The sequence below is a fragment of the Anguilla rostrata genome, chromosome 13, assembly GCF_018555375.3.
Source record: "Anguilla rostrata isolate EN2019 chromosome 13, ASM1855537v3, whole genome shotgun sequence".
Lineage (NCBI taxonomy): Eukaryota > Metazoa > Chordata > Actinopteri > Anguilliformes > Anguillidae > Anguilla > Anguilla rostrata.
This window is the reverse complement of record NC_057945.1, coordinates 28350892-28376406: the sequence shown is the minus strand read 5'-3', so window position 1 is coordinate 28376406 and position 25515 is coordinate 28350892. Positions and strand designations below refer to the sequence as shown.

Here is a 25515-nt window from a genome sequence, read left to right as displayed (position 1 = left end):
TACAAAATAATCATTCTGACCTTTCATATAAAATACGGCATTATATCTACAGTGATACCAACACAAGCTTTGCATGAGGGCCCTGGAAAAACTAGGGAAACTGGCACAGAATGAACGCTTTTGGATGAAGCAGATTCTTACACATTGCTTTATTAAATCCTGTGGTGGAGTTTAAACAGAATTAGTATAAACAGAAAGAACACTCTGATCTTCTGACGCTTAATTATTGAAAAGAATCTTAACATCAAAGGTGTGCCATGAAACAAACAACTAAGCATTCATCCCTAAATCCACTGTTGTAATACACTTATACTGCAGTATTGCGCATACGGAAATATGGTATATGTATGCACATGCAATAGTGGTAGTCTCTCTCTCTTGACTTGTCGAATGGTAAAAGTTCTCAGAACTCACAGAAAAGACCTAGTTTTGTATGGTTGCTTTGCACTAATCAATGCTGTGGAGCACAGTCATAGAAATGGGGCCTTCGGTGGAAAATAATTTACTAATAAGGGACATTGGCACCATTTCTTCACTGAAATGCTTAACGGAAAATTAAATAACAATAAGAACCAAATAATTATATTAATAGACATTTTCTCAAGCTGGACACTGCAATGATAGCTGGCCCTTGCGTGCGAACAGCTGACCTAGTCATGAGGAATACCCTTTGTCTCGGAGCAGAGTGATGATGTGACCTGTCAGCATGCAATGCACGTGGCAGTCAAACACTTTTCCACACATTCTTTTTCCTTCCCTTTCTGCTAGATGAAATGAAAATACTACTTGTTATAATTTTCCACTGACCCCTCCCCCAACCGAATGAAGAGCTAGGAAAAGCAGAATTACCAGCAGTAGGTCCTCTGCATGATTTGAACAATGCCTCACTATGCCACCCATAATGTATCAATCACACCCTGACATATTCACAGGCCAGCACATCACATTACAAGCATTTAGCAGACGCTCTTATCCAGAGCGAATTACACAACTTTTTACATAGAATTTACATTGTATCCATTTATACAGCTGGATACATACTGAAGCAATGCAGGTTAAGTACCTTGCTCAAGGGTACAATGGCAGTGTCCTAACCAGGAATCGAACCTGTGACATTTGGTTACAACCAGTTCCTTACCCACTGTGTTACACTGCCAAGCACTGGACTCTCACAGAGTGAAACCTGCCACACAGCTAACCAATTCAGGTTTCTGTCAGGGTATCTGGACAGCATTTTAAAACTGTGAGTCAATGGCATGTCTGAGACCATTATAGAATAAAACGCAGCATCATACATTACAATATCATATATTGCAGTGATCCAGTGTGCCAAAAAAAAAAAAATGAATATGAGATCTATTGAATGCACAAGCAGCACTCTATATATAATAATAATAATAATAATAATAATAATAATAATAAACATCATCATGACCATAATGATCATCGTCATCTTTATCATTATCAACATAATGTTTATGCTTCAGGATTTAAACTTTTAACACAATTAATTGTAAGCAAAACTAGTGCTATGTATCTATAATATCATACCAACTTTTCACATTACACCGTGAGGAGTTATAGTCCCACGCGAGCGCGGGCCCCTACAGAAGGACTGCGATCCCCAAAATGTCTGTTGAAGGCTCCGCTCATACCGTAATTACGGTAGTAAATTCCTCTACATTTTTTTCCGAGGAAGTCTCGGGCAATTAGTTCAGCCAGTAAGGAGAGATTGTAGTCAGTCAGTTCGCGTACTTCCAATGACAAGCTAAACTAATTCAGTGCGCCTGCTCTTATTTGTGGGAATCCCTGTGCGATTTTTGGATTTATTTAAAACATGGGATTTGAGCTGGATCGTTTTAAGGGGGCCGTGGACCCAGATTTTAAATGCAACTTGTGTAATAAAGTTTTGGAAGATCCGCTTACAACTCCGTGTGGTCACGTATTTTGTGCTGGCTGTGTGCTGCCTTGGGTTGTCCAGCAGAGCAGCTGCCCCGTCAAGTGCCAAAGAATCTCAACGAAAGAGCTGAACCACGTTCTCCCTCTGAAAAACCTTATTCTGAAACTGGACATAAAGTGTGACAACTATGCAAGGGGCTGTGAAAAAGTAGTGAAGCTACAACATCTTGCGGAACACGCCGAGATGTGCGATTACTCGCCAGCGAAATGTAGGAATAAGGGATGCAATGAAGTACTGAATCTGAAGGACATGGATGCCCACATGCGCGAGACCTGTGATTACAGACCGGTCGGGATTTGTGAAAGTGGATGTGGATTGATGCTCATCCACAAAGAGCATAAATTAGGCAGCCACTGCTGTTTGAAAGCTCTGAAAACTCACAACAGCGCGCTGCAAGCAAAAGTGCTCGGCTTGGATAAGGAGTTCAAGAAGCAGTCTCTGAAGTCTAGCAAACGAGAGAAATCACTTCTGGCTCAACTCTCTGCGGTTCACAACGAGCTTCAAATGACAGCACTGAAGTATCAGAAGAAATTCACCGAATACAGCGCGAGGATCGATTCGCTCACGAAGACCCTCGCGCCTCCGTGCAAGGTAATTCGTCTCAGGCAATATTGTTGGACACTGGACAGGCTGTATCAAGTTCCCCCCATGCTGCCTTATTCCGTGAAGAATTTTTGCATGTCTAGTATTAGAGACGTTATTTTATTTGATAATTGTTTTATGTTTTAACAATGTGTTAAGTCAGTGGAAAACCTGAGTGGTACGTTGTCTGTAAAGATGCTTACTTTGGGAGCCAAGCAAGGACGGACCGTTTCACCAACCAGACTTGGAGTCTCCTGTGGTTAAACGTGGTGTATTATTTAAAGTTATTTACTGTGATTTCCAATTCATAAGTACCTTGGAAGGGCTGAAGGTTGGTCATTTTTTCCCCCTCCTCATCTTGCCCGGAGACATGTCTGTCAGCTGCACTCTGAGCCAGCTGGCAGTCCAGGGGGAGGGGCAAATATTTACTGCTGTTCTGTACACACGAGACCCAGGCCACGATTTACCCTCCCTAGACCCTGCCGACCCCACCAACAAAACTTTTACAAACTTTTTACCCAGATATGTTTGTGTCATTGTCCTCAGTGGTAGATTAATTGTAAAACAAGTGAACGAACAAACAGACAAACGAACAAACAAACAAATTGTCTGAAAAAAAGTAATAATAATAATAATAATAATAATAAGATTCTTTTTTGCCTTAACATTTTATATATTCTTTATTTGAAGAGTAATTAAATAAGTATTGTTTGATATGGCCATTTTTAACCTAAGAATGTATTAAGTAGCAATTTGTTAAAATTGTGGAAAATTAGGCTGCAAAGCCCTGCAATAACACAAGTTCGTCCTTGGCACTTTCTTTGATTTTCATGGATTATTTGAAAAAAAAAAAAAGTTATGTATATTTCTTTTTTCAAGCAATTATGAAAATCAAAGAAAGTATGAATAAGTAAGAATGTAAAGTAGCTATATGCTTTACTAATTACTATTACTAATGTAATGTAATGTACTATTAAAGTGGACTAATGGAATAAAATAGCCTAATGCTAGGGTTGAAAGCTATAATGGTTCCATACAAGGGCCTTAAAGTAGGTAAAGCCGTTTAAAGTAATTTCACGTCTGTGTAACTTTTAACAGCCATTCGCATCTTAATGCTCTGCATTAAGCAGTCAAATTTTAAATCCAAGCGTGATTCATCCTTACCCAAGCCAAGCACAATTTGACAGCTTGCATTCATGTTAAACGTAAGTAAAACACACAAAAGTGCCTTGTAGTCATGGCACCAACTACCGTCTAAGGGTCTAACTATTCTTTGTTGTCACTGATGTTTTTTCCACTCTTAATGTTTCTCTTTTAAAATCAAAATGCTTTGAAATGTTTCTTTTGAATGTCTTCATTGGATGGAACAGAAGCCTTGAGAATTTCTAATTGGCTTCTGGCAGTGGCCAATTATGTAGATACACAACAGCCTCTACTGCATTCTCACGGAGGCCTTATGTTGTCTCAAGACCACAAAATGAGTCTTTCTCTGTCATGTGCTTGTCTTGTGAGTGGTGGGGCTTGTTTTCACCATCATTTATTTATCTCTTTATGTCATTAGATCCATGTAGGCCTATTGGTAGTGGATCATATATAAATATAGGCTATTCATATTAATGTGTGTTTGCATGTCACTTGAATTATTTGAACTAGCTAGAATCTTAACTAATCTTCAGTTTCATGCTCTCGGTCTTTGTACATTTCCTGGATTTTGTATGCTTTATATTTGTAACATTAATATAAATATACCCATAATGCTTCAGTGCTCATCAATCATGATATTTGATAATTATCTTTTTGTTAACATAGGCTACTGTAGATTCTATCCCATGTTCAGCCCAATTCAGTCTTTAAAATATGTTTGAGAAGTGGCGTATGTCACCAGCTGTTCTGCATTACACTGTTGAGTGAACTCTTTGAGAAAGCATCTCTTCCATAAAGAAGCTTATCATTTCTGTTCTCCTTACCTGCAGCAAATTGTCAATTAGGTGAACGATTTTGTTGTGATACTTTGGCAGTGCAGTATATTCAGGAAAACGATAGTGGTGAGAGAAGGAATGCAGCATGTAATTTTTATAATCTCGCTTTCAGAGGGAGTGATTCCTCATTATTATAAATTATCCATTACAAGAGTAAAGAGTAGGCGAAAGAGCTGAGGCAAAAAGAAAAACGAAAAATCGTTATGGAGATGACAGAGTTCATTTGAAGGACTTTTTTTTTTTCCTCGGATTAGGTCATGCAGAATGAACATGATTGGGTTGCCGCGACTTTAGTGCACATGTGGCAGAACGAAACAGAAAGACACAAGTGGAATTAACTGACCGAGGCGGCTGACCTGCAGGCTGCCACCACTCGACTCCCAAAGCCGCCGCTGGCGTTCCTGCTCGCGGTAGCCGAGTCACGCGTGAAATAACGCTCGGGCGTTCTTGACCTTTTCCAGATTCGGCGTCGTGTTTAACCCAACCTCCACCCCCCTGCCCCCCCAAACACCTCGCATTAACAACCGAAAAAAACCTGGCTGCCTTGAATCCTCATTTATCTCTCCTGTCATGTTGGAAGAGAAGTCTCTCTGTATTAACGGGGGTGCCATGTGGTGTGCGATGAAAGAGCGGCTGACCTGCGCGGGAATGCGGCCCTTCTCCACCTATCTCACAGCGAGGTCCGTCAGTCAGCTGATAGGTATCAGCGCAGCGCAGGCTGCAGAACTGGCCTAGCGATGTGTTGACGGACGTCTGTTGTACGTGAGATGGTGTGCTTAGATCCAGTTTCTCCCCGGGCGGTTCTTCAGTAAATTTACCCTGAACAAGGATATGTTAGTCAATCCCAAATATTAGCCGTAGCTTTGCACTGAGCCCAGGCAGAATCAAGGACAAGTTAGTACGTTTAGGCTATGCTGTGTAAAATATTATAGCCTGCAATTGCCTTTAACAGTTAGGCTAATATTTTGAGCTAGCTGTTATGGTCTGGTTCACAGTCTGAAAAAAAGTGTGCTCAGAGAAGGATACATTTACCTCACGTGCTTTGCAAATGCTTAACAGATTCCGTTGTGATCTTTTTGTGTTGATTTCTCTTAAATAATAATTACAAAGTCACTTCCTCTGTCAACAAACAAACTTTTTTTTTTGCAAACAAATGGAATGCTGTTAGGTGTGGGTGATACCGAGTACAACCATAAAGCTATATTAGGTCCAGCATCACTTAAGCAGTAAGCATTGTGAAGTGAGGCATATTTGCACGCATTAGAATGGCAAACATGGTCCTGAGGCATGTCCATGAAAACACAGCTTTTATTTGTTTAGCATGCTGTGAATACACAGATGATCTGAGGTGCCGCTCGAACCGGTTTCTTTGTTTGACTCTGGCAACACAAGCTTTGTGGGATAGCTAACGCGCTTTATTGTTTCAGACTCCTTCTGTCATCATAAGGTTCTTCGTTGTTTATTTCAGATCGCAACTTGTAAGTTCTTTTTAATGAGCGGAATCTGATTAATTTCCATCCAGGTCTAAAAGTGAGAGCGAAATATTACGAAGTGTTTAGCACACACTGTAGATTGTATATATGCAGTATATATGTATTATACACATTTTTCCTGTTGCTTCAGAGGGACCATTTCATGCACCAATCATAAATCTCATACATGCCCTAGTATTCAAACATGAATCTCATGCATCTAGTGCTCTAGCATTCAAACATGAATCTCATACATGTAGTGCCCTAGCATTCAAACATGAATCTCATACATGTAGTGCCCTAGCATTCAAACATGAATCTCATACATGTAGTGCCCTAGCATTCAAACATGAATCTCATACATGTAGTGCCCTAGCATTCAAACATGAATCTCATACATGTAGTGCCCTAGCATTCAAACATGAATCTCATGCATCTAGTGCTCTAGCATTCAAACATGAATCTCATACATGTAGTGCCCTAGCATTCAAACATGAATCTCATTCATGTAGTGCCCTAGCATTCAAACATGAATCTCAGACATGTACTGCCCTAGTGTCCGTAAGAAAGCTCTTGTGCTGCAGTTTCTCTCAGTTCTCTGTTCCAACTCCTTGGCCATTGCACCAGACCTGCTGGTAGTCAGAGCCTTCAGTATTCCATGGCACCACTCCTGACATGTTTTCTCTTGACTTGATGAAAGGTCCATGGTTGCACAGTCACGAATGGCTATATGACCTGAGACAAAATGGGCGACAGAAGGCCGGACATTCCATTAATACCTGCTTTATATTTAGTTACTGTATGCCATGACTTACAGAAATGACAGCTGCAGTTATTCTCCCACCACTCGCTTCCGCGTGCACACACACACACACACACACACACACAGTTTGTTGTAGTTGTTCTCAATGGGTCTTGTTTTTCTACATTTTCATCCCTGTGTTGAACAAAGCTATACATACAGTGTGCGTTTTTTTTTTTTTTTAAAGCCCTGCAGGATAAGGCACTGATCATGTACCCGCCCTTGCTTTGAAGACTTCGGGTGGCTGGCGGTGCTGTGGGGGAGGGGCCGGGGGCGCGCTTAGCGGAATCCTCAGCATTGTGCTTAATGTCAAGGCTGCCGGTCCGGCCGCCCCGCTGCACCCCCGTGCCCATTGCAGGTGACCCGGTCTGGCGGAGGCATGCGCCGGCAGTACGGCTGGCCGCATGGGAACGGCAGGTCACAGGCAAGCCATAAACCACCTGTTCTGTCTCTGTCCACAGGGCGGGGAGACTAAGAACATCAAAGTGGTGCTCCACCGAGAATCCGGATCTCTGGGATTTAACATCGTTGGTGGCAGACCGTGCGGGGTAGGTTTGAAAATAAAGCCGTCTGGTGGATTGCTGGCTAGACTGACGCAGCCCGACTGTCGTGAAGCATTTCATCCTCACCCATTTCGCTGCATACACACTGAGGGTGTCTCCTAAGATTACAAGGACAGAGACAGACCACACAAATCAAGCATTTTTATTGGGTCGGTACACTGGTTTGGTTTAGCGGATTTGGTTTTTCGAATAAAAACTATAATTACCTTATATGGGTGTTAAATTAAAGATTATGACTCTGGCCGCAGTTGTTCCCTCTGTTGTGGAACACACAATTTGGAAGGCACAATTGAGATTGTGGGGTGTAAGAGGCCCCTTTGTGGTAAGTTGTCCAGGGGTTATCCCAGTCCTGTACCCCATAGCCTTGCTATATAATGATGTGGAGCGTGGCATGAGGCCTATGGCAATAACATATGGGCCTGTCCAACTTTGCCAGGTCTTGAAATGCAATGGTGAAGCTGCTGTTGCCATCATTGATGCCCTAGACATTTTCAGAGTGAAAATAACTGCCGCAGACTTGCTGTGTAGCCAGTGAAATGTGTCTCCTGTACGTGGCGCCACTTTCAGCAGCCAGACCCAGTGAAGTGTTGCACATGGTGTATGTTCCACCTGGAACATGGGCAATGCGGTGCTGTTTATTTTATTTTTTGCGGTTTAGTAAAAGAGCTACAGTGACGCACTTGGCCACAGTGACATGGATTATTACAGTGAAACTTTTACTGCAGGAAACTATAAAAGGCCCCGAATATCTGAGGCTTTTTTTTACCTCATGACCACGTTGATTTGCAGTTCTTCCAGCTCCCCCCGACAGAGTCGTTTATCAGCCTCGACCTCCGAAGACCCGGAGAATGCTGTGAACTTTGTCACAGGTGCTCTAGGGTCCGCACAACTTTTTTTTTATTTTAAAAGACTTTGAGAAAGCAGTTTGTGGGAACATTGATTTCCTCAGAAAGGAAAGGCCCCGGAGCATCCGACACCTGGCGGCTTCGTCCATATGTGATGGGAGGCCGTGGCGAGCGCCAGCTGTAACGAATGAGCTGGCCGTCCGCGCTCGCTGAGCTGGGAAAGCGCCGGAGCACGTCCGTGCCGACGACACGGAGCGTGGGGGGCGGTGGGGTAGGGGTGGTGGGGGGGGACACACGTGACAGCTGTGTCAGGCTGCTCCAGCGACCGCGACGTGACACTCCCAACACAACGCGGGCGCTTCGCGAAAACGTCCCGCTGTAAACATTCTGCTGCGGCGAGGGAGGGGGGAAAAAATAGGAAGCAGACGCAAAAAGAATTAATTAGAACGTTCACAGCTTGACTTCTGTGGCTTCCAGTCAGGTGCGCAGGAACGGCGCACTTCATTAAACTCGGCATTGTTGGAGACAGCTGGAACGGGAAAGCGGTGACGGTTTGATGTGGCGAGAGAGAGGCGGGGAGGAGGTGTGGGCTAGGCGCTTGTTATGGCTCTGTTTTAGACTCTGCGCAGACACCGCTGGGTCGCGGACCCAATGACAGATACAGAACAACTGCCCTTCTCATGTTCACCCAGCACTGGCCTCACCGCGAGGGGGTATCGCCTCCCGGGCCCCAGAAATATTTGCGGGGCCACGACATCTCGGCGGTGTGTGTGTGTGAGTGTAAAACAATATTAAACTGCGTAATGCCTGCCTGCACTTGCCAGTGTTTTTTGGACGTGGAGCCCCTTGGTTAAATGGATAAGCAGTTGGCGTTGATGACTGCAGCAGTGCGGGTTTTAGGGAGCCTGGGGAGTTTGTGACCCTGTTTGTTCAGGAGAGCACTGTGATAGTCCCTCAGTTCTGTTCTCACATGGCTGTATGGTTTTTACTGTAAACCGTACTCAGTACTTTTTCTCTGTGGTTTTTACCAATCCTGTTCATAAAATTTCCTCAACATTATTCTTTTCTTTGCGGTTTTCATTAAAAGGGGCAATCCTAGACTGTTTTTTTTTTCTATTAATGCAATGATTTAAAAATATATCTTTCTAAATCTTCGTCAAGTTCTAAATTGTATTTTTTCTTTTAAAATAAAAAATATATGGGCAATTTCTCATACAGTGGTGTCTTAACCTCCTGAGACCAAGAAGGGAAAACATGTTTAAGTATTAAATTTCTTTTGACATAATACTAGTGTCTTGGATGACAAAAACATGTTACAGTAAAAACATTTTTGAAACAATTATTTATTTTATTTTTTATTGAATGTTCCTTGTAGTGTAGATTTCAGCCCAGTATAATTTATGATTCTTAAGATAAAGACCAAAGACTTGTGTTCCCTACAGAGGACAAAAGTGAATTGCCGGGTCTTAGGAGGTTAAAACAGCCTGAAAGTCAAATTTATTTCAAATCATTTGGCCTTCGCATGAAACTATGGCCTTGCTAAAACACAGGCTGTTCTTTTCAAGGAAAATGAGGATGGCTCATCCAATGAGGGGATCTTTGTGTCCAAAATAGTGGAGAACGGACCAGCGGACAAGGAGGGCGGACTTCAGATCCACGACAGGATAATGGAGGTATGCCAAGGAGCATTCGTACCGCTCGTAGAATATCGGAATCAGGAAGTGACATGACAGGCCATTCTGTCCAATGACTCTATTCCTTGTGTTTTCCCTGTGAAAAAAGACCAGAATGCACAGACAGACAGTCTAAGCCTGGGGCATTGGAACCTCTAAATATAGCAGTGATACGGGGCTGATTGTCTTCATTGTTTAACTGTGTAGGAGAATGGCTTGCACATGCTGTCCGCCTCCTGAGTCTCTCACGACAGAACTGTTGTGACACAACCTTTCTCCTGCTGTATTAAAAAATCTGTGCAAATCCAGCGTTTCTGCTGGAGGCTGATCTCAGGGGCTTCTCGAAATGTCACTTCCACTAAATTTGCCTTTTTGGATGCACAAGAAAGGGCAAAACAAAGGTTGAACTGAGGACAATTCAGGCATCTCAAATTAAACATGATTTACCATATGTAAAACATTAGTAAGATTTAATTCTGCTGGATTGCAACACACCAGGACACTGTAATGGGACGACCTTAATTCAAACAGCAGCTGCGTGTAGCAGATGAAATCCCTGTTGTATTCACTCAGTTTTATATCATAACATCCTAACAAAAGGCAGAAAAAACCACCAAAGCCAACAGCTTTTCCCACAATGCCTGACAACTAAGAGAGTTGGGGTCTCAGAATTTGGTCTTCTTGTTAGACCTGTGGGATAGAATCTGCCTCGAAGCAGAATGCAGGCATTTCTATGTGAGTTACAGAGACTGGGAGACTAGGTAGAAACATGCTAGTGGGCCAGATGTGAGTACAGTATCTCATATGAAGATATCTGTCAGCACAATGTTCTTTAATAGGCTGCTCCTTTAGAACAGCTATGTCATCTTTTTAAACTTTTCACTGTTTTACTTTGGGGCGGTTTGCCGTTCGTGTTTGGGGCCTATTTTATTTTCATATTGCATTTGACTCAGATATTAGACTGAAGGTAAATCAGCCCTGCCCCAAAATGTGTGTGACAACAGCAAGGAAACGTCCTCAATGGCTTCTTAAACGAACTGTTCGGATGCGTTCGGTGAAACTATGTCTGGGAGTAGCTACTAGGAGGCATTTCTATGATGATTCAGGTGACGCAAGTTCAGTTTCTGGTCAGAATTTCACACAGCTCTGCGTGGGCTGGTAGGACATATAATTGTACACAGAAAGGGATTGTTGATGATTCAGCGCCAGCAGTTGTGTTCTGTTGCGTGAGAAGCCGTCTAGGGCCCCTCCGTCAGCTGTTCATCACACCTCAGGTGATGATTAGTGAAATGTGCATTCATTTCGTCTCCCTGCCACCAGTCCCGGGGGTGCAAGTCACAGTGTCTAATTACTCTGCTTAAATAATTGTTAATTAGAAATTATAATAAGGACACAAAATAGAATAAGAGGCCGTGGGCGATTCCGGATGCTTCTGGGGACCGCGTGGCTGAATCAATAGCTTCAAGCACTCCTGCACGCCTCGTTTCAGGACAAGAGACAATTTTTGAATTTTTAACCAAAATGTTGCTTGTCCTGTCAGCACTTTTTATTGTGTACGGGGAAACTTAACATTTTAGCTGTTTTGCTGTCTTATCTACTTTTATTGGACAACCTGTTATTGGACAGAATTATTCTTGCGGCCAAGAGTAGACAGATGAATGGTGCAAAAAACTATGGAAAAGGATTTCTGATCAAATTAATTCAAAAATGTTCTTCTTCCTGTGGCCTGAAAACAGATTTAGTAATCAAGCCAGGGGTATTGGGTCCATGCCTTCTGCATTTGGGCTTTGAAATCAAGCAAGCATGGTTAATCGGGAGCTCAGCCATTTCACCATTGTGCCTATCACACAATTCATTGGATATGCATGTTCAACATACATTTTTTATAGCACTTTTTTATTTAAAAGACTCTGTATTTCTATATTCTATATAGACAGATTTAGTATCATTTGCTTTCTGTTTTTATGAAGGTGCATTGTTTTTCTTTGTGTTCAAGGGCAGTGCCAAAACACACAATCATTCAGTACAGTGAGTCAGCAAGTAAAAAATGTAGCCCTTATTGTACTGTAACATCATCCCTGTTTCCATTAGCTGAACATATGAATGACTTTCTTTCAAAATGTGCTTATGTATTACACATATAACTGCCTTCTTATTGCTTTCAGTTAAAAAAGTCATAATTATAGTTTTGCCCACGCTTTTTCTCCCATTTCAACCTGGCCTTTAATAATTGTTGTTTTGTTTATGAGAAAAATAGAGAGCAGAACACGTCACTGAGTTTGTGACTGTGGGAGTCTCTACTTTTTGCACAGATTCATAAAGAGGACAAAAAGGAAAGAAACGCTGCAGTGGTTAAGTAGTGTTTTCCATTGTACTTCTGTGGGAGGGAAAAGGAGTCAGTTTCCAAAGGAATTCCTTTCCTTCTCTTCCTTGAATGTGCTTGTTCCAATCAGTGTGTGTGCATGTAAAATGCTAGGCCCGAATGCACTGCTTTTCCAGTAAATGAGTGTTAAATGCAAAGGCAGATGTCCTGTTACTGCGAGATTGCAGGCTGTGCTAAATCAATGAATGAATAGCTCCTTGTTCCACACAGAAGTTTCCTCATAAAACCTGGAGCTGTGTTTGCTTTCCCCACTTTTCCAAGCTGAAAATCTTAGCACTTTGGAGAAGTTGTTTTTTCTGGTGAAATTCAATAAAATGTAATGGTTTGCCTTTGCAGAGTTCTGGACGTCATGTCCTTATCTTGAAAGAAGGGTTTATTTTGCTTACTGTTTTCGTGTTAACTGTGCAGGCAGAAAGCTGTGCTGACGTAGATCATGAATGACTGTTTTTTGACTGTCCAGCCCAGTGATTAATTTGTTTGATTTTTTTCTTGTAACAGCATGAGCCAAACCAATATCTAGCTCAATAAATTCACAAAAATAAATGACTTGTTTTGGAGTACTGTGATAAATTACAGTTCTCTTATCATTATGTCGCTTAAATAATTAAATATACACTAGGAAGCAACAAAAAACAGTTTTTTTCTCTATGAGATACCAGGACTATTGATCCCCTATATCAACAATGATAAGGCATTTCTCATGCTTCTACTACAGTACCACACATCTGTGTAACCTACATAAAATGCTTATATTTATGTTCACATGTCAGATTTCTTTCATCCTGGTCTACATAATCTTGTCCCACCATGTTGTGCTATCAGGTTACTGCCCACACTAAATTCTGTGAACCATGTGAAACCAAGCCAACGATAGATTTATTGGATCAGATACCATATTGAAAACAAGGGATGAAGGCAACATTGTAACTCCATATCTGAACTTGCAGCCTTTCAGAAAATGAAATAAAAAATAAAACAGTTTTCCCACCATGGATTCTGGCACTGAGGATTCTGAGGGAAAATGCAATTGAAATCACGATTTTTTTGCCTACTGATTCCTTTCAGCTTCCATTAGTTTGTCTCAAATGCTTAAACGTCTGATTTAAAAAATGACAACTGTGATTTAGTCTATTGCTCAGAATGTTTGCCTATGAATGACTGATTTTGAAGCTTAGTTTCTAACACTTCACCACTGGTAGGAAGGTGAACTATGAATATCAATAAATATCAGTGCACTTATCTGACATTTTAATATATTTTGGCATCCGGTACCTCCGATTCTCATCACAGTTTTCACAAGGTTGCAGTTTGAAGAATGAAACACATCTGTAAAATGAAACGTGGCAACTCTAATGGCATGGCAACAAATATTTGCTGGAAAAAAAAAGACTTTTGACATTTAAAAAAAAAAAGGTAGAAAGTAAAACGTTTTTGCGGGCGGGTGTGTGGAGTCCTGTTGCCAGCGGCATGGTGCAGTGGCTGTTATCCCTTGAGCCCAGAGAGTTCCGCCTTATCTCTCCCGCCCGCAGAGCTGTGAAGTTACCTACAGAGCGGCACTTAACGCCCCGTACCTCCCCGTGTTATTTCAGCGCCGCTCCAGCCTGCCAGACCTGCAGCTAAATGGCGGCAGTGCACTGGTGGATAAATGCTGATAGAATTGTGAAGTGAGCTGTGTGCAGGGGGCCCTGTACATGCATGTTGATGAGCATTAATTCCTTTTGAAGTGACAATATTAGCATTCCTTTGCAGGGGAGGGGGGGGTGGGGGGGGGGGAGGGTGTTTGGACAGCTTGAAGAAAAAACAAGAGAGGGGAAGCTTTGCTGTGCATATTAATTGCAAAGGCCACTTTCTCTACAGCTAGGTGCACAGCTACTCTCTTTTTATTCAAGTATCTCAAAACCATTAAAAAATGACACTCAAAATTGCTCGCTACTTATTAGGAAGTCTTGCTGTACATCAAAACTTCTCTGTTCTAAAAGAAGCACTAAGGCTTTCTTTTTAATCCTTCCATGGACAGCTGCATTTGTTTTCTTTGTTTTCTACACACGCAATAGCACTTTGACTGTTTTAGGGCATGAGAGTCGTTGCTACAACACACCCAACCGTGTCCGGAACTAGAGAAATGTTGCACTAAATGTCACCACCCACAGCCTTCGGATCAGTTATCTGGGGTGTTTGTCCTTAACTCATTTTGGGACGCTTTCTGCAGCCTGACTGAAACAGAATCCTACATGAATCAGCTCTTTGGTATTAAAGAAAAGGGTGTTAGAGTCCAGAAAGCACTGTGGACAAGTTATCTTCTTCACACGGGCCCTATTCTTGCCTTTTCAGGCCTGGTGAGGTGTCACATCCCCCCCACTTGGTCTTGATGTTCTCCTCACCTGCTATTAATAAGTGTCACTGCACCACCGTCCTAGTCGCGAGTCAGGATGTATCACAAGTTCCCAATGCTATTTCTGACCAAGGCTTTGAAGAACAGAAATGGCAGTTATTCCATAGCTGGATCACATGCTGTTCGGCATCTGCGGGCCAGAAGCGGGCCATTGTGAATGGCTTTATTGGATTTCGCCCTCCGCACAGTCCCGCCTGTCTTTTCCTCGGCCAGCCGCGTTTCTCGCCCGCCCTTTTCGCCAGATCCGTTTATGCTCTGTCCCGTCCCCGCTCAGTGGTGCGCCCCTCGGCTCCCCTAATGCAGGACATTAAATCAAATCTAACTTTTAAGGCACTGTAATCGGCTTCTGGTGGACGCCGCACGCACTGGGACAGAATGCGTGGCTTTGTGGTCTGAGACGAGAAGGCCGCTGCCTGGAGCGGAGACAAGCAGATCTTTGTTTCTCTCCCCTGTCGGCGTTTTTTACGGGACTTTGAGCCGCAGAGCCTCTTTCGGGCTTGGAGCGGCGTCAGGTGAGCTCGTGCCGCACCGAAGCCGCTGGACCTCTTTGTCTGCATTTTTTTACACGCTGCTCGTTTCTCGAGGTTGTCTGTTGTGTAAAATCTAGAATTTTTTCATTATGATTAAAGCGGCCTGCATTCAAAGCCGACCCCACTGTGGTTTTCAAAGACAGAGAGGTGGAAGCTAGGCCACTGCTAATGTTTCTCTTTTCAGAAGAAGAAGAAGAAGATGAAGAATAAGTCCTGCTAATTTATGGCTTCTACTTTTGTAAATGGTTTAGGGCTAAAAATAGACTTGTGTAATTAAAGCTAATTTTCCTGCCAATCAATCACGGTGCTTGTATAAACAGATCGGTAACAATGGTCTCGGGTTGCACACCAGCTGGTGCCTCTGTCAGACCCTCCTTCCACCATGCAGACTGCCCTCTGCCTCCCTAATTAACTACCGTCAATTATACGCTAATAGACTGATTAGCAGACCCGTGCTTGTTTCCTTATGTCGTTTCCTCCTAGGTCCATCATGCAGTAATGCATCCTGGCCAGTGCATGCCCGTTAATCACTGCCCAGCCTGAGGGGCAGACAGAGGCAGGGCTAGGGGGGCCTGGGCAAACTTCACACTCCCGTGTCCTGGTTCACACCGCAGTGATTGATCTCTGAGACGCACACTTCAGGTCCACCGTTTCATGACTTCATGGGTGCGTTACACAAAATGAAAGGCAGAAGGGTGGCGGTTTAAGCACCGCCCCATACGGTGTTCAGTAGTAAAAAAGAGTTAAGCGGGCGGGGCTGTGAGCCCTCGACAGAGAGCCCCAGAATAAATCATGTCCGATGCCGAGAACCATGTGGCAGGAATGGAAACTGTGCTGCATGGTTTGTATTTGTTAGCTAATCATGGTTTTACGGGGACATAATTTGGAGGAGTGTTTTAAGCAGTTCATTGATCAGTGTCAGTTTTCCTAATGGTCCTGCAGGGATTTGCATCACTGATGGCATGGAGCAGTACATTGACATGATGCTCCTGTTTTCAACAATACTCTGTTTTTATGCAGTTTTGAATTTGCTGTGCAGTTTATGGGTTTATTTATTTGCCTGTGTATACTTTTACTCAATCACAAACATTAAATACACATCTTCATAGCAGACACCGTCATGAGAAAGACATAGATCTTATCAGTTGTTTATGTGCTTTGTCCAAATGTATTTAAAATGTAACTGTATATCCGTGTTTAAATACATTAGACATCTCTGTGCTCAACCCTGCATTTTTCTTTTTTATATATTTTATATTTTTCTGCATTAGCAGATAACACTTAATGTAGAGATGCTTTCGTTGTACTTAAATTATTCTGAAAAACAAAACAGTAAAATTCATGGTAAGCAAGCAATTCACACAAGAAGGATATAGAACATACAATATGAAAGTGAATAAAGAAAATATAAGATACTTCAGTTATCACTTACTTGGTTTCTGGACTGGGTGAAGTTTTCAGGCATGAGCTTCAGTGCGTTCCCAGAATGCACTGGAGCCACATAGCGGAAGCTCTGTGGAGCTGGCTGTGATGATTCAATGCTTCAGGGTGGCAGGTCTCCATTGTCTGACACTCCCTGCCACTCACTAATCCTGACAACATGGGCCAGCTTTAGAATTTACTGTTCCTGTCTTTTACCGCTTTTCTTCAAGAGCATTTAAATGGACATCCTTTCACACACCAACAAAGTGGGAGCGATGGCAGAGCTGCTTTTTTATTATGCAAATATGTGCAAATAGAAAACATTGTTCCGTCAGCTGGGGTCATTGTCAGCACTGTCCCATTTTCACCCTCTGTCTCCCCCCCCCACCACCACACTATGCCCTCCCCCCCATGAAACACATTATCTTTCATGTCATACCTTCTTGTTGAACTCAGAACTTTTTTAAAATGAGTTGCACGAATAGCAAGACCAGTTACAGCTGCCTAGCAGACTGCAGGCCTTTCCTGCCCGGAGCCAAACTGCCCTTGCTGCCGATTCACCAAATTTGGTAAAAGCAGGAGGCCAGGAGTTCAGACCGTGCTCAACACAAACAGGCAGCGCAGGAGCTGCTACTTAGTCATCACATTTGCTTGTGTGATTTAGCCTGAGAAACGAACAAGACATTGCTTCAAGCGTACTTTCTACGTATTATTGCCCATCTCCATACCTCATGGCTGCAATTTTAGTACATAATTGAAACAAAGCCATTGTCGCTGTAAATTAAACATGCTTTCACTGTTTTGTACAAGTACTTTCCGTCATAGTTGGCCCAAGAACAAAACTGCAACATCTGACACACTAATGGTAAAGCTTTTAGCCAGACGTGCCCTAACCTCATAAGCCTCACCATGTTAAACATAGGCTTCCATTTCAATAAGTCAGTTAAACATCTGAAATGAACATACACTCTCCCGGACTCTTGCCCCAGTGAAAGTCCCCACGCTGTATATTTCAATCTGCAGTTGAAAAGGTTGTGCAAACAAATTCCTCTTGATATTATGTCACACGATACAGCGGAGATCAGGGAAGAAAGAACCAGCAGGCAGTCTGGCTGTGTAGGCTGAGACCACCAGCTGAGGAGGGGCTGGAGCATGAAGGTCAATGTCAGAAAAGATGCTTTAACCTCCTGGGGACAGGTTAGAACTCGAGGTTTAATGAGTGCCTCCTACCACACCTCCCAAATCAAGGAGGTGGCTTAAGGAACTCAGCTTAAGGAAGGTTTCATGCTTCATTAATAAGCGGTGGCATTATAAGCGGTGCTGTACCTTGGAACAAAGTAACTGACCACAGTAGCTTCAGTAAAATATCCAGTTGCATATACTTTAGATGACTACATTGTAGCAGTAGTAATAAATAATACATTTTAAAAAATATTATTATTATTATTATTATTTTATTTTTGTTATTATTTTTATTATTATATAACCATTGTGCTCCTTCCAAACAAATAAGCAATTAATTTTCTGTCTATTACCTTCTCTAAGGAACAGCATGACAGAAAGGAAGAATCTTCCAGGAAATTAATAAGCCGTGTAATTCAGCTGCTTCTGTTTAGCCCCCTGCCCGACCCCCGCTGGACAGTAGGGCATTGTGGCCTGCTAACATGAAAGCCTGTTTTGATAGAAGCCAATTAAATTGTGGTATTGCTTTAATTAGCCCAAGGCACCGTCTGCCAACGAGAGCATCTGAGCATCTCCAGAATTTCTATTTCAGGAGCAACTCAATGAATTAAATCCTAAATACAATTTTAATACGCTTTTTGGTTTTTAAGAATTTATTTATTTATTTATTTATTTTTTTGGTCATCTCAGTTTTCAGTTTGGGAATAAAGAATGGAAAATCTCTGAATCTTGCCAATATACACATGCAATATGAAAAAGAGTGGAGGTTATAATCTTATTTTTTCAGGAAGAACTCAGTGTTTTGTTATTTATTTTTCTTTGTGAGTGCCACCAATGCCTGTCAGGTTTTACACGCAAATACTGATACTATAATTGGTTTGTATATTGTTTGTATAAACCAATTATATAACAAATAGTTAAAGAGTTCAGTTAATACAAAAAAGAGTAATATTGGACTCATAACTAAATTGCTTGGGTAGCTGATAAGTCGTACTTTGCTAAGTTATCTATATATAGCTAGCTAAATGCTGTCCATGATATTTAGCCGTAATGATAAAGATGCTGAAAAGAAAAGCCAGAGGAAGTGGAAAGATGGAGGCCTGTGCGGAGAGTAGGACTTGATCTCGAACATGTAGATAAGCCTGCTCTCTTTGTGGAAGGGAGCTGAAAGAACAGGAGTGTCACAGGGGTTTTAGAGGCTGCGTGGGGCTTTTCTGGGCCTAGCTGTGTGGGATCACACCCTACCAAAGAAAGACTCTCATATCTGTATCTTGTTCCATACGAGGCCGCCACATCAGGGGGCTTAGAGCTGGTGTCGGAAATGCTGGGTGGAGATGAGACACAACAGGCCTGTGGGTGGCTGTTTATCATTCCAGGAGGAGACGAGGGTCAGGGTGGGGGGAAGGGAAATGGTTGGGCTGCCAAAGGTGGGGACTTGAGCTGGAGCAGCCCAGATTAAGGGTATGTTCTTTTGGACAAGGTAGGCAATGTTAAGTAAACCAACCAACATCTGTGGGAGGCATCAGGTTTCGGACAGCGTGGTCTGCCTGACAACTGTTCCTTTTGCGATTGGTTTAGGGGCCGTCTCTATCCGTTTCCTTTCTCGCTATGTCTCTTGCCCCCTTTCTGTGTCTCCCTGTATCTATTTTTCCTTTTTTATTTTTTATTTTGCACAGTTGTTTTCTCCATCTTCTGGGTGACTTCCCAGTACTGGAAGGTCACCATCTCGCTAACGTCATCCAGATTTATGCCTGAGATTTTACTTATCATATCATATGCCACCATCTAGCTTTATTCTGTCTGGGCTAGTTATCATTTGAGAGTAGGGAAAATATGAGAGTGTAGGAGTTCATCTCAGGCAATGCTTACCTGAAGCACTGATATAAATACACTGCATCAGGCCCAGGAGTATCCACAGTTAATTACGAAATGAGTGGGTTTAAAACCCCTTGTTTCCCATGGTGCCGCAGGACTGCCGCCGCGGGCTATGCGCCGCAAACTGTGGTCACTCACTCACTCACGGACGACCTTTGTGGGCGCATGCGCAGGAGGTGCGGCATGGGTCTGGACGGTTTCGTGCTTGTTTTCCTAGAAGTCGGAGGTTAAATGAGGTCCAACAGGCTGCCATTCATGTTTGACTGTTACGTAGCCTATTATCACTGTGGTCGAGGAACAGTTGGGGGACAAAAGAGTTCATGGTACTCTTTTATCTCTCTTGTATGTAAGTGTTTGTAGACGCAGCATAGAGATGTGTGCCCTGACTCAGTCACTATGAGAAATGAGGAGAAGTACAGACAGCAGGACAGATGCTGGAGACAGTTCTCTTCAGTCAGTCTATATCAGGGTAACAGCTGCTGTCTCATTGTGAAGGCCTGGACCTCATTTTCCAGCTGACCACACCTTATTTTTTCTTGTAGTTTTGGGTATTCCAGCCTCCTCGTAGCGAATCACCAGGTGTTTACCGCAAGATTTTCTTTGAACAATAGTGCGGAAAAGCGAATTAAATGAGCCACGTTCACACGGAGACGTCATCCTGTTGAATCACTTTGCTTTCCGAAACAGATGCTCTTGTGATGTAGATATTTGGCCAGAATGGTCTCAGATGTCCACAGCAGTACCGGTTACAGTGCTCTGACTCTGCCGAGTTCTGAGTGAATTCCTTGACGTATGGCCAAGAAATGTGAGCCCCCTCGCAGCTGTCCCCTGGCAAATTCAAGCGTGGCCATTATCTGATTGTGTAAGCTTGTGTGTGAGCAGTTTGTTGCAGACGCACAGTGGGTCAAAGCTTTTTTTCAGAGTTTGGCTCCTATTCTTCACAGATCAGAGTTAAGGCCAGCATTCTGCCCTCAACACAAAGCTCTCGAAATGGAGCTTCCCAGCGTTTGCCGCTATTGCCACGCTCCCCGTCAGGCCGTTTCGTGTTTCAGAGTTCCATGTTCGCGCCCTGTACCTGAGCACAAACCGGGAAGTGACATCATCGCTGTTAACTTTTCGATTTCCATTCATTTCCCATGTCTGAACTTTCTTTGCTTTTTCTTTACTTTTCTTTTTCTTTCACATGAATTTTGGTCTGAGTTCTAAACCAGATTAAACAAATGCCTGTGAAAATATTTTCAGACATTATCACTTGTGTAAAGTTATGAAAACGAGAACCACATGTTTGGCTGCATTTATACTTAAAGGTATGCATATAGAGTATGAAAGTGTGCTCTGTTTTCCCCCCACCCTCTCCCCTGCCTCCCACCAGCAGATGTGCACACACAAGCCTCTGGAACCCAAACACACACCTTCCCTCATTTTCCAGAAAGGCATTCGAAATACACAGTGCTAAGGCCAAATTCACCTTTCATCCAAAGACCAATAGCTTTTGGGGGAATTTGTTGGAAAAATCACCAATCTGTTTTCAGTTTTTCTTTATTTGCCATTTTTTGTTGTGTTTAAAGTTTATGACATCGATGGCAATTCCAAGATCTTTTTCATGGAGATACTTCATTGTGCAACCATGCTAATAATCTCAAAAATAAAGCAATCAGTGACCGCACAGAAACACTGAGGAAAAAAGAACACCATGGAATATTTAGTAGACATTTGAAATATGGACATAGCATTACATTTTTTTTTCTTTAAGGTTACACTAAAAGGTGCGGTTAAAGCCCAGTAATGGGACAAATATGATAGTTTTCTTTCTCCAAAATACACTTGATAAACTGGTGGAAATTTGTTTTGTTATTCTTTTCACATTCCTTCTTTCTGAAAAAGAAAGCTATATGAGCGTTTTTGAAACAGCAGGGGACAATGCACTGTAACATTTTTTCGACGGGCTACTTTGGCTTGACTCCGGATGCAGATCATTGTTATTGCCCAGAGCTGTTTTTGATTAAATCTTTTGTTTTCTGTAAGATGATGTGACATATGACAGGGCATATGGGATTATAACTATCTGAAGTCCCATTACTCCATTCTGTACAGTTCATGACTCCTTAGTCTATGTAAATATATGACCGCATTTATTGGCAGCCTCATCAGTTCATTTAAAGGCTGACTTAACTGTGTGTTGTTTTTGTTTTGAGTCTAAGCATCTGTTGAACTGCTGAGGGAATGACTGTTTGCTACAAGTAAAGAGAACTGGACAAACATTCTCCTCATGTTGGAATTTCTTTGAAGGGAAAATTTTGGCAATTCATCAAGTGATGATTGCCTGTACTTCTAAAGACTTCGGAATTCATCTAACCATGTTACAACTATCATTCTAGTCCCATTTGCACAATGCTCAAAACTTGGTCAATATTTAAACATTTTTATTTCTCAGATGAAGTAGGCGGTCATCAAATGAGTCTTTCAAGTCTGAACTTTCCCTGACACTGAACATCATTTGCTCACAGAAGCTCCTAATGACCGTATGGGTTAATGTGACTGCAGAACATTCTTGAGTGATTCACTGCTACTGTGACACTTTTGGAGAAAAAAAAACCCTGACTGCAGAAATTGCTTTGTCTCATATATGTCTTTCTCATAAAACATGCAATGACTAAAAGATGTTGAAAAGCCAGTAATGTTTTAAAAATGTTTATAACAAAAGATATTTGACAAACAATATATGATTATCAAATGTGTCATGGACAGTGAAGACCAAAAAATCACTAGTTATTCTTGACCCATTTTGTAAAAACTTGAATGCAGAACATCATATTTTTATTCTAAATTGGTACTTTATATGTCTTCCCTCATATTTAGTCACATTCACATCTTTTGATGTAGAGAATGGCTGCAGAACATGTCTGTTCTGCATGGAATCTTTAGAGGACAGTTTTGGCTCAAAGCACAGGCCTAAACATTGGGCCAGTTTCTTCCCTGAAGAGGCCCCCACCAGCCATTGTTTTTAAATGTTCATTCATGTTTTAAACAGTGTAGATTGGACATGTAACTACATTACCTCAACCTGAAATGGGCATGGTAGGAAACCTTCTGTGAAAAGTCTGGTATAATAGGAAAGAGACTTAACACATGTGACTCATTCAGAGAAGAGAATTCTGTTTGTCTAACGATGAATAACCATAGCCACTCACTTCAGCTGCCATTTTGTTGAACTCCTGGCTAACTAGGCTGCGTTGCAAGTGGTTGCTAGAGGTAGCAATACAAAAAGCCACATATTCTCTCAGCAAGCAGTGAGATGAGGGCTTTGGGGTTTGAAGTATGCGTGGTAACAAAAAGCGATGACTGCAGTTATAATTGCTGGAAATATGTTTGCCTGTGGTTTCTGTAATTATCAGCCATGGTGCCCATTCGGTATAATACTGGAAGCCTGTGTCGTGACTGACCACAGCCGCCGTTTGAAAAATGGGAACCCAGGTAGTTCTGGAGCCGTGCTGGCCTAGAGCCAACCATTTGAAAGCATTAGAAGGAAACGAGTTGTGTTTTGGCTCATGGGGTAAAATTACATGATTCTGTAGCTCTAGGAGGGCAGACTCTAGACTCCGGTCTCTAAGTGGTCAGCAGGAGCAAATGATTCTGGTTTCCTTTGAGAGGCCTGTGTGCTATCATGCTGAAATGACAAGAAGCAAACTTGTGTTCTGGCTGAGGCTTTTTTATCCTTTCATTGCCCTCCTGGACAGCCGTCCTCCTGACTAATGGAATATGACTACAAGGGAGAAAAATGCTACTTTGTGGCTCATGAATGTCTCTCTCCAAATCTAAATGTTTAATAATAAGTATTTGAGGTGAAGTCTGAAGTAGGGTGAAAATGTTACTGGCTCACCCCCGTATGTGGTCGAAGGGCAGGCACCTCAAACTGATTTCTGGAAAAAATGTATATAGTAGTTTAACCTACAATTATAATTTAAAATATATAATTGTAAATTATAATCTGAAAATAGTTAAATAAATGCATACTGTAAAATAAAGGGGAAGATGAAATAGTCACCTTCTTAAATTACCCCAAATAACTATCTTTAGAAATAAGAGCTTTTGGCATGTCGTATCATTAACTGACAGTTGCGATGCACACTCTCATAATTTAGACAAGGCCCTCTGAAATTGGAGTTGCACGTACCGTGTAACAGTTTATTGCTCACGGTGTGGCGTGCAGACATCCAGCTCGGGGAGGAATGCGATGCCGTCAGTATCTTCATCATCAGCGTTTCTGCTCCCCCGGAGAAGTGGAGCGCGCATATGGCGGGAGCAGACGCCGCTGCGGGTCAGTTCTGTGGTTTGGAACAGGAGCGCCTCTCTGATTAGCCCCGGCCTGATTAGCCCCAGCGTCCTCTCTGATCCTGTTGTTGTGGCTGCTCCTGTGAAAATCAGGTTGTGTTGGATTTCACAGATGACTGCACACCCCCCCCCCCTCCTTTTTTTTCACCCCTAATCACAAGGACAGGAGCTGCTCATCTGGAGCGCTCTCTTGCAGACACGTGATTCGCTAACTTAATTAGGCCTTTCATTTGACGCTGCTTTTAATATCTCCTCAGAGATTCCTCCTTTTTAGCTGTTCATTCCAGAGACTTAGTGCTAATTGATTAAATAGCAGGTCCTGGAGCCAGTGCTCGCCAAGCCCCAGCGATGTGGAAATGGAGGAGTTAGCGATGGCTCCAACCCCACTGCTCTCAATATAAGCGTGTAGCAAAACATGTGATTAACCCTCGACCAGACCCCCAACTGCTGAGCTTCCATCGGGGAGTTCACAAATAGAAACGCATTTACACTCACCCATATACTGTGCACACAGCGTCAACTACTGCAGGGCTTTGGCTAGAAAAAAAACAGGGGTCCTGGGTGCGATAAGGCCCTATAATTGCTGGTGTTTATGACTGGAACTAAGAGATCTTAGATATTTGCCAGATCTGTAACTGAATTGATTTAATTTATCTGACATTCTCCTTCATGTCGTTTTGTTTCAGAAGACATTTAAAAAGAAATCGTGAAATTTTGCATTACTGAAAATAATCAAAACTGTGACTATTTATCCATCAAAACATGTTGTGATGTCTAGAGTGCTATTGGCAGTGTGAGAAATGTTCAGTGTAGTCTTGTTTCGTGTGTGGTGCTTTTAAATGATATTATGTCTAATAAGCAACTTCAATAAAATCATTAAATCAAGAGGGAGAACCATGTAAAAAATTATGACACAGAGATACTGGCCTTAGGCACCACTGTGAGGCTTTTCTCTGAATTAGCCTACCAGTGTTAATGTTTCAGATATCATTTAACATGTAGCCTATATTTCTGGAAAAGGTCTTGAAACTGAAGCCCAGTGACAGTCTTTAGTTGGACAAACCAGATGTACACCCAGCCCATAAAAAGCTGATTTGTGACTGGCTCGCCCAGTAAATGTTTTTTCTGGATTTTATTTTCACATATAACTACTTTTTTTAACAGAACAGAGGATCAGAATAACTTGAAATGTATAATTATCTTGAAGTTTTCTACATGTTTATTCTCATGGAACACTGATAACTGGATATGGCAATTTTTTAAAGATACAGTCTTTTACAGTAATTGTTTGCAGTGTAGCAAACTTAGAATTGTGGGTTTCTGTCAAAAATGAGTTATTAACATGGGAACGGTCTTTGTTGAATCTTTTTGCTTTACAAGATAGACTGTTAACTCAGAGGTAATGTAAAACGCTGCTATGGTATTGGGTTGGACAATTCTTAAGCTTGATATTGCAAAACGTGACTTGCAAATAAATTGTGTTATTTATTGAATTGTGTTCAGCTTTCGGTGTCTTGTTTTCA

General features: G+C 42.2%; 1 protein-coding gene across 3 annotated transcripts in view; it reads left to right on the top strand.

Annotated features, from left to right (window-relative positions):
• The first annotated feature begins 1727 nt into the window (after positions 1-1727).
• The window catches only part of pdzrn3b (PDZ domain containing RING finger 3b), an 89331-nt gene continuing 65543 nt past the window's right edge, over positions 1728-25515 (top strand). For 2 of the 3 annotated variants that reach the window (XM_064304995.1, XM_064304994.1), the window contains exons 1-3: positions 1728-2551; positions 7257-7343; positions 9769-9876. In XM_064304995.1, coding sequence (XP_064161065.1) covers positions 1838-2551; positions 7257-7343; positions 9769-9876 — 909 coding nt within the window. In that variant the 5' untranslated portion in view covers positions 1728-1837. The remainder of the gene's footprint in view (positions 2552-7256; positions 7344-9768; positions 9877-25515) is intronic. The other variant, XM_064304996.1, reaches the window with a different exon arrangement.